Source organism: Stigmatopora nigra, chromosome 18 (assembly GCF_051989575.1).
Source record: "Stigmatopora nigra isolate UIUO_SnigA chromosome 18, RoL_Snig_1.1, whole genome shotgun sequence".
Lineage (NCBI taxonomy): Eukaryota > Metazoa > Chordata > Actinopteri > Syngnathiformes > Syngnathidae > Stigmatopora > Stigmatopora nigra.
Window position 1 is genome coordinate 10902775 of NC_135525.1, and position 10290 is coordinate 10913064.

At 37.8% G+C, this 10290-nt stretch overlaps 1 protein-coding gene across 3 annotated transcripts; it reads right to left on the reverse strand.

The window, feature by feature from the left end:
• Positions 1 to 1857: 1857 nt before the first annotated feature.
• On the reverse strand, positions 1858 to 10241 carry tom1l2b (target of myb1 like 2 membrane trafficking protein b). Of its 3 annotated transcripts, none has more exons than XM_077738300.1 (15): positions 10123 to 10241; positions 9629 to 9713; positions 9151 to 9229; positions 8478 to 8627; positions 7583 to 7717; positions 7360 to 7506; positions 7169 to 7285; positions 6863 to 6996; positions 6731 to 6782; positions 5628 to 5802; positions 4954 to 5083; positions 4674 to 4758; positions 4331 to 4390; positions 3805 to 3841; positions 1858 to 3222 (listed from the first exon to the last, which is right to left on the reverse strand). In XM_077738300.1, the coding sequence occupies exons 1-15, from the start codon at positions 10172 to 10174 to the stop codon at positions 3074 to 3076; spliced, it is 1587 nt and encodes a 528-aa protein (XP_077594426.1). In that variant the 5' UTR covers positions 10175 to 10241; the 3' UTR covers positions 1858 to 3073. The 3 variants fall into 3 exon arrangements, with proteins under 3 accessions (XP_077594426.1, XP_077594425.1, XP_077594427.1); XM_077738299.1 differs by having other exon boundaries at positions 7360 to 7509; XM_077738301.1 differs by lacking the exon at positions 4331 to 4390 and having other exon boundaries at positions 7360 to 7509.
• Positions 10242 to 10290: the final 49 nt, after the last annotated feature.

Sequence of the window (10290 nt, forward strand, 5' to 3'; positions counted from 1 at the left end):
GAATTCGTACCACCACCCTAAAGCTGTCCGAGCTGGAAGTCCAACGCTCTAACGAACCATGCCGCCTTCCTTAAACACACTTTAGTCCACATTTAACTTTCTCCTCCTCAGCAGCACCCTAGAAACCACAAATCAAACAAAAATTAGCTAAGAACAAACACATCACATTGACCTTTGAATCCTGACGGACTGACGCTTGACCTCCAATCCACCACCGTCGCTTATTTACTTACAAGCAACGCTAATGAAAAAAGGCAAAGCAAAACAGGTCTGGCAAACACGCATTTCTCTGGTGAGGGAGATCAATCATACCTGCATGCTGCTCAAGGGACATTTTTCAATTTAACCTTTCCATAATGCCTTGCCTACATCAGAGAACACACTTAACATGAGTGGCATTTAATATATTGTAACACTTGCAAGGTGAAGCCCAGACGTGACCCTATTTAAATAGCAAAAGGGGGGGGCTTACATCCGAGATTTACCGGGCCTAGAACGCAAACATATCCACACACACCCACACTCTTTCCGCACCCCCGCTACGCTTATATTCTAATTAAAGGCATCTTATGCCTCCTTTGCAAATGCCCCTCGATCGATCGCTGTGCCCCCCAGCGAACGTCTACAGCGGCGCCGGCGTTTATGGATCAGCAAGTTTCCATTAAGAAAGTTGTTGATGGCGCGCGTAGTGGAAATATTTGGGTAAATTAACTTAGCATAAAGTGCTCGCAGGGTTAGGTTTAGGGGAGGGTCCATACGAGGAGGGAAGACGGGAAGTTAGTGGACTATTAAATGGTAATGTTTAAGTTAAATTTCGTTAAAATTACTGCCTGTAGGCACGAGAAAAAGATCGTTGATTACAGTACGTATAAGAAGCTTAAATAAATATACATGAAACTTGTGTTTTTACACAATATTTAGCTAGTTACTTAAACAGCGCCTGTTATTTAGCTATATTTAACATAGCTAAATAAAACTAATCTAAGAATCAAAATATCTATTTAAAAAACTGTATAATAGTTAAGTGTTAAATTGAGCTATCTTGATTGTGAATATTTTTATCTCCTGTTTGTTTCTGTCATGTAAATATAATACATATACTGCAATATCCTCATATTTCTTATAAGTATGCTATCATTAAAAGACTATACATTTGTCATTTAAAGACTAAACATTGCAATTATTTTTCATAATTTGGGCTTCTAATTTGTTTTCTGTCTGACTACCAACAATATATTTCTTAAGATATAGTTATCTAATCTGTTACTAGATGCCTATATTGAGCCTGTTGTTCTATTTTACTGTTATGTTAAGCTATCTTGGTTTCCAATCAAATAAAACAATTAAAAATCAAATGTTGTATTCTTTGTTTTGTGCGACTTAAGGTCTGAAAATTATCGTATATGAGCCTAATTATCGTAAGTGCTAATGAGCATCAACGAAATAGCCGCAAGGATTTTCGTAAACACACAACGGATGAGTTAGATTAACATAAAGTGTGGGTGTATGTGTAAAATGAGTAAATCAACATACCATGTCAATCATTGGCCGCTGGGCGACGTGCTTCCATATTTTCTTCAAGATTTGTGATGGAGATCCGGCATTGGTTGGTTGACTCCTATTGACTGGAAGGGTTTTTATACGAGTCTAATAATTGGAAAAAATAAGAGTGACATTTCAAATTAAAAATACAGCTTGAATAGCTGCCACATTTGTTTAAATTTACCAACATTTGTCAAACAGGTGAACAGTGTTGCCTTACCGTTTCATCCTTAACACAAAAACAAAACATTTTTTCAACCATTTTGTTAGAATACTTACTGTATTACCAATAAAACCACATACTGAAAAACCTAGTACACGGCTAAGGTTTTATTGATTTCATGCATAAGTCAAAAACACAAAAATAAACTCACATTTTTTTTCCGCCAAGACACAAAACGGACAAAAAAATACACGCCAAAATCCAAACAAGCATTTCCTAAAAAATAAACAAAAAAAGCTCGACTTGATTTGACCAAAAAATGTGAAAACTTTTGTATTTCAGCGAATTTATCACACATAATTCCAAGTATTTTTCTTTTTAAATCCTTCATAATACGACGCAGTTTACATTCAACTCACAAAAAAAAATAAACAGGACCAATACGCAATACATCACCCAGCAGCAATTTATAAAACAATATCTAAACCCCATAAAAAGCCACAAAAATCAACATCCTTCCATTTCCATACACTCTATACTCAATTAAACCATTTCAAATCCTCATCTCACCGTGGGGATAAATTATTCCTGCCCTCCCAAAGTATTTGAATGATTTATACAACAAATTGAAATGTCATGCCTTGTCCCAAAGTGCGCGCAAACTCCCTCCCGTCAAGAAAGAAAAGGTTTAATAAAAAAAAAAAAACTTACTGGAACATGACATCTCTGTAGGATAAACTCATTTTCCCTTGCAATATCCGAACATTTGGTCTTAAGAAAAAGAAAATAACTGTTTTTCCAGCTTTAAGATGACACAAAACATTTAAGTAAACCTCCTGAAAACGGCAAAACACAAAAATAAGGTCGATTAAGCCCTAAATAAAACATAAGAGTATTTATACTATTATTTATTTATTTTTTTAAATCAAAATCTTTTCATCATGCGTTCTTAGAATTAATTCAAGTGTATATTTCCTTTCTCTTGAACATTCGTCGCATAAAATGTACATCGAAGGGCCATTTTGTACACATTTACACTTTAAACTGAACGGAAAAAAATAAAAATATATATATTTATATAGTCAAGGCTACGAAACCAAAAAAAACGTAAATTGCTAATCGTGCTCGTGCATGCTGGGAAATTTGGGGCACTGTGCGAGGTCAAAGGGCAACGAACATATATGACTCATTCTTTCTTTTCTTTTAAACATATGAAAATAGACCATTCTGTTAACTCTTTTTCCCTTTCACAGATTCCCTTTGGATAAGGATACATTAGCGTAGTAGATGAAGATAGTGTTTTTTTTGGGGGGGTAGTTTTACCACGTGGTTGGGTCCGGGCCACCCTCTTACCGTCCATTTGTCTGTCTACGCGGCAAACAAGCTATCCTCTGGCCTGTCCGCCTTCTTGTGGCTGGGGGTAGTGTGCTCGGCGCTGGGCTCCTCGGTAGGGGGTGACGGCATACTGCTGACCATCTCTGCGGCTTTGGCTCGCTCTTCCAGGAACTTGTCAAATTCTGTAAGGGCACAACAAAATGAGAAAAGTCAGTATTCAGTCTTGAGTTTGAGCCCAAGCGGGTTTCCAAGTTCTGGGATTTCTCCTGGTACGAGAACATGCATGCAAGGCTAACTGTATGCTAAATTATCTGAATTTTTATTTTTTTCCGGTGACAAGACTTTACTGTTGAAATCAGCTCTCAAAAATTATATTCATGAGGGTTTAATATCTAAGTACTGTTTAATATCTATGTACTGTTTAATATCCAAGTAGTGTTTAATATCCAAGTAGTGTTAAATATCTAAGTAGTGTTAAATATCCAAGTAGTGTTTGATATCCAAGTAGTGTTAAATATCCAAGTAGTGTTTAATATCCAAGTAGTGTTTAATATATAAGTAGTGTTTGATATATAAGTAGTGTTTGATATATAAGTAGTGTTTAATATTTAAGTAGTGTTTAATATCCAAGTAGTGTTTAGTATCTAAGTAGTGTTTAATATCTAAGTAGTGTTTAATATCAAAGTACATTTGACCGGCGACCTATTTTGCTGATCATCACCCATCGCATTCGAGCTGTATTCATAAATGGAGGCGGTGCCCACCTTCACTTGTCACGCCCTCCTCGCCTTCATCGCCTTTCTGTAAACAAGAAACAGGGTTTTACATGTGGGAAATAATAATGCAAGTGCTTATAGAGGTGACATGCAGTTTTGAAAAATAGACGCTGCCTTCATAGTGGAAGCACTCTTAGAGACATGCAAGCCGTTTTGAAAAATACATAGCCACCAAATATAAAGTAAGAATTACACCAGCGCGGAAACCTGGCCAAGCAATTTAAAAATGACACCAATGTATGTAAGAGTTAAAATATTGACGACACCCAAAGTCAAAATTGCCCATTCATCGTCCTTGAGGTTGAGATGCAGTTAATGTTCATTTTTACAACTTGCTGACACTTCACAAAAAAAGGTATTAGAATTAAGATAGATTGTTAAGACTGAGAAGTCAAGAGGAAAAACCATTGTGAGTGGATTAATGTCTTAACACAACAGAGGATAAAACAGAAAGGAAAAATGAAAGATGCAGAAATAATACAAAATGAAATCAAAAAAATCATGATGGGCTCACCACATCAGTACTTAACCACTCCTCTATGTCATCCATGACAGAGGACTGGCCTTCCACACACTAGAGGACGACATTGAAAACAAAACCCAACCCCAAAACATAAATGTGAATAGGTATGAAATTAAAGCAAAACATCTGCCTGCTTTTTTGTAAGCTATTTTCTCTCCATCGATTTTGAACGAAAACTGTGATGCACATTAACCAATCACCCGACCCTTTCCAGAAATCAATTCAAGAGTGTAGTAGTATTTCTAATCTATTGATTTATCATTTGGCTTAGTAACATTTATCAAAATTTTCTTAAGCGACCACAAAACTATTATAGGATTTAATTGAAACTGACCACTCCTGATCGTGGCTGCTTAACGTCCATCGTTGGTTGAGGAAGAGCGGCAGCGGCTCCAGTCTGGTTCTCCTCTGCTGGAATCCTGATAAAACAACAACATGCATTGTTTTAAAAGTTTTTAAAAAAAGAGCCTAATTTAGAGCCTTAATTCAATGAGTGGGAGCCATCTTGGAAGTGAAAAATCCGGTTGCCGTCGTCACAGAAAAGGAAACTATATCAAATGATGCGTGGATCCAGCACCACACCAACCTCAGCTGATTGATTAAGATGGTCTTACGTCTTGTTGGGTTCAGGGAGCGATCCGGTCCGGGTCTGAGCGAACACGTCAAACTCATCCTGAGAAGGTGGAGGCGGCTTGCAGCCGGTTAAAGAGCTCAGAGTGCTGCTCACGCTCTCCGTGCCCACATCTGCAAGAGACACGCCACATGACGGCTAAAGTGGAACAAGTCCATCACTTTGAAAGATGACCGATAATTTGACAATGGAGTTGATATAACTCTTGGTTTGTGGTATTTTTACCTGTGAAAATGTGTAAGTACAGTAATCCCTTGAATATCGCGGTTACTCTGGACCAGACATGTCCGCGGTAATAAAAAAAAATGTTTTCAGTTTTTGAGTCCAAGTAGCAAGAGTGGCTTACGCTTAAGAGTTTGAGCCTGGATTTTCATATTTTTTTATGAACTTAAAAAAATAAAAAATCCAAAAAAATATGTTTTTTCTTAAGCGCTGAGTCTAATTAGCAAGAGTAGCTTCCATTTACAAGTTTTAGCATGGATTTTCAAATTTTATAAATTTAAGAAATATATTTAAAATATTTTTAATAATTAATGGCAGAAAAAAATTACGAAGAAGTGAATTTGCGGCAAGTGAAGTCGCTATAATCGAGGGAAAACTGTATCCCCAATTACAAATATGTTTTGATTTTGGGGGGTTGACTTTGTTGGACAATACCTAGTCCAGCTAGGCGAGAGGCCAAAGTAACTGGAGAAGAAGGTCTCCCGGGGTCGTTGGTGACGCTTGGAGGCAAGGCGGTCGGAGGCGGGGCCACGGCGGACATGTTGCTGACTACTGCTGGCGAGGCAGGGCCCAGATCAATTAGGTTGTCCTCTGTAGCTTCACTTAAGACCTATGAACAAAAGGACAAACACATTTATTGTCACAATGAATGGTCAGAAACAGTTGATGGAGACACAAGACTGACATTATGAATACGTGGAACAGAAACTTGGAAAGGTGCATGAAAAAGTATTTTCTTAAGGGATTGTACTTTTTTTAAATTACTGCTAGCTTGGACTTTGGGAAACATTATTTAGCAATGGTATGTTTTTCCATGGTACAAAATCCCCTTAAAAAAAAATAAATAAAAAGGAAGGGAAACAGGGAAGAGGGATCTATTTCTTTACCTTACATTATTAAATACTGAATGTTTGTTTTATATTGTTAAATGTTCACGAAACATGCCATGTAGAATAGGTAGACGGGGGATACACTTACAATCACAAGCGTCACATTATTGATATATTTCACTATTTTGTAATCAAAATCTAGTGTGGATGCCCCCTTTATTTAACCACGACTACTAGATACTTGCCTGTCTCAGCTAGCCAGAGAAACAGAGGGATAGAAAACAGGAGGAAAAGGAGACAATGAATACAAATTAAATTGGATTACGATGCAGACACACTCAAAAATAAGTTTAATCGAACTTTAGACTAAACTTAATTCTAATTTTGTTTGAAATTTTGATATCTTTCTTCTCCCGGGTTGGCTCTATTAAAAAGACACGGAAAAAATGCAATGCTCCGCCCAGTGCTCATAGAGACATTACACTAGGGAGTTGCAATTGGTGTATGCAAAGTCGGAAATAGCGGTACTTCATATTCTTCATTAATCTTTGCTAAGTTTATAGTAAATTACACATTAAAATCAGTGAATGACAACCGACATTTAAGGCCTTCCAGATGGAACCTTAAAGGAGCTGAAGTCAAAGAATGAACAGCGTATCTACAAGATGGAAAACAAACAGGTGTCCCACATGTAAAGTACTGACTCACCCCATTGTTGACACCCTGAGTTGTGGCCCTTCCAGATCTGAACCTCTCGTATCTGAAGCGAGAAAATACATTAGCCAAGGGAAGACGTTAACAAGGGTGCAAAAGCTGTCGTCGCCATCTGAGACTACAAACCTTTCATAGCGCAAGAAGATGTTATTGAGGTCGTCGTTGACGTGCAACAGCTCTTCGGTCACCGCCTCGTTGGAGATGCGCGATATGAGCTCGACTATTCTCTGTTGCATGGCTCTACAAGTCCTGTTCAGCTCCTGAAAATATACATCATAAAAGATGGAGAAAAGGATGGGGAACCGTGTTTTTAGCATGATCACAAAAGGACAATAACACAAGCAAAATAAGCGATTATGAGATGCAGGACAACACTGAGCTGACCCACTTAAATCGTCAGATGCACAGAAGCCATTTGAACAATTTTCTTACCTGGAGCAGCTCATAATCGGAAGCAGCTTCTTGTCCCGGGACCATCTCGGTCAACATCTCAGACATGACCTTTGTGTTACCTCGAACAACATCCAGTTCACTGCGAAGTCTGCAAATCTGACGGGTCAAAAAATAATGAAAATGGGTATTCGGTGTATTCGTTTGTTATATCCATTCTTCTCATATCAAACCTGTTCTGGTGTTGGGTTTACGGCTCCAGAAGGGTGAATGTTCGGAACCTGAGGGTTACTGTACGGTTTTGAAACAGCAAGCGGGGCAGGTTGGGAAGGGGCTGTGTACTTGTGTAGAGTTGAGTCTCCCTCTGGTGCCGATGCCGCCTGCTAGAAAGACACAAAATGAGGAAAAACATGGAGTTGAACGTTCCCCCCAGTTTGCAATGTGATGCCTTCTCACCCGTTGAGGAGTGTGTATCGGTGAGAGAGTCTCCAGATCGGACAGGGGGAACTCGATTCCCTTTCGTTTCAGTTCCTCGTAGATTTGAACGACGCCAGTGAGATCTGGGCTGCTCCGAAACGCATCGGCCCATGACTGTAGTGACACAAGAATAATATTTTAGGGCATGTATGACATAAAATGAGAGAAACAATTCACACATTCAGGCTGGAGCTGAGCGGTAAAACGATAATTATCGTGAAATAATTTTTGTCAACAATAATAAAAACTTTTGATAAAAATTGATAATTTAAACTGCAATTACGGCACTTCGCCACCACAGAGAATGGGGGCGGTGTTGCAAAAAGGACACTAGTTAAAGAGGATAACACTGATCCGACCCACAAAAAAAATCATTGATTTTTGTTTTGTTTTTTTGTGATTTTTTTCGTCATATCACCCATTTCTAAGTTCACACAAGTTGTTCACAGCTTTATTTTATGCTACACAACTTATTTCCACCCCCCAAACAAAATAATATACAATAATAACCCTCTTAAATGCCATTAATGTCTGATAGGCGTGTTCAAATTCACATGTTAACACGCCCAACGTTTTTGCAAAACAATTAGCTCGTCAAAAAGCTTGACAACCACTGTTAAAGTATGCATCTCTCCTGGTCCGATGCCATGACCCAATGCTGGAAATAAGAGTTGTTGTTGCAAGGTTACGTGAGCTGAGCTTGGTAACGTGAGCTACACCGGGCAAAGCGCCGAGAAATTCTCGCTTCAATCTGACTGTCGCTTTGCACAGTTGTTGTTTAACGTCATTAACCAACAATAAAACAGCTCTTTGAACACCTCATACAAAATTACCTTCACACATTTGCAGGAAGAACTGTGAATTGTGATCTTACCTGAATAAGGGCTAACACTTTGTCTTGGACTATGGTAGGAGGGTTGTTCTTAGGAGAGATGATTTTAACCAAAACACCGTCAACAAAGTCTCTGCTTGTGACCAGAGCGTGAAATCGGTGTCCGCAGTTTTTGACACAAGTCTCCAGCACCTGATAATTAGATTGTCAAAGACTAATTATTAATTTTCTTTTTATTGTGGTTTGGAGAAAGCTATTTCAATTGTGTGTGGGTGTGAGTCATTTTTATTGAGGCAATTTCATTTTTTTTTGACAATGCGCCAAACTAAATTGTGTGTTACTTCTGGAAGTCGCTAGTTATGATCTTGAAATGTGACCTAAATATTTAAAAATCTTAAGGCAGAAACTGTTTGGAAAAAAAATATTATGAACTTCCATTGTTCATATGGGAAGTGTTTTGATAAAAAAAAAACTAGTTATTCTGTTATAATATTAAATATATTTGTGCATTTAGTCACAGAGTCCTCGTTCCAAGGACTGTTTACTAGAATGCAGACCTGGAAGGACGCTTACAAAATTGCTGATACAGTTGAATTATAATTATATTCAAGTATAATTAATGATGGGCCTAACAAAAACATATTTAGGTCAGCTAATGTCTGAGTTATAAACTATAGGACCACAATAATTTGCTGTACTTCAGCTTTGTACTCACCGTTAAAGCAAGCATAACTTCTCTGTAGTTCCTATTGCCGTTCAGTCTCTTTTTCACTGCTCTAATTGCGTCTTTTGGCCTGCACACAATCACATGCCTCAAATGAATAAACAAAGCATATAAAAATACACCCAAAGCAAGAAGGAAATACAAAATCCAGAGCTCGATTGAATCAGTCAATGATTTTCTCAAAACTAGTGTTTACTTATATACAGATGCATAATTATTAACTCATGAGCATTGATTATTTTATTTGCAATTTTGCACGGGACATTGATTTCATGCAATGAATGCCCAAAGATGTTGATTAGATTATAAATAGATGCATCCTACTAATCAATCTATGCACTTTATGCAACATTTTATAACAAGAGTAGTCAGGCCTTGTAAATATTGAAAAAATATAAGTGTGAATCTGCAAATATGGTACTTTAATAAGAAGCCCATCATAATAGTTTTGTATATAGTGTTTGCTTACCCATCTTCTGTTTCATTAATAATGTCACATATTTCCATGTTGAGTGTCCAGTCTTCATTTGGTAGCGATCCATCAGTTGCTCTTTCTGGAATATAATAAAAATAGCAACTTATAAAACCAGATGACGTCAATAACAAGCAAATAGTATAAACAAGAAGCGATGACTAATGGTAGCTGCAAACAGGCTAAGCTAGCTAGCATGTCACATAACATTCCAATGAATGAACGAAACTTTACAATAAGATCTATTCACCAAAATTACCCACTATAAGCACCAAACACTCGATTGTTTAATCGATCAAAAATAACGATGGATCTATAACATATGCTAACTATTTGTTAGCCAAGTGACTGACGGGGCTAGTTTAAATAGCACAGCCGTTAGCTTAATGCTAGCTGTCACGTTAACAACATCATCGGGTACTCCGAACATTTTAAAAACACGATCGCATATTTGGAAAACATTGTCGTTTCGGTGATGTTTTCTTACATACCAATGCAATGCCCCACTGGGGTCGTGAACGGATTTCCCATAAGGAATTCCATCTTGGCCGTCAACAAACAATTCAGTTGAGGGAATGATGTCGCTACATGAGGCAACTTCCAACTGGCCCCACCCATAACATGTCATTGGTCGAGAACCTCTGACCTTTAATGCGATT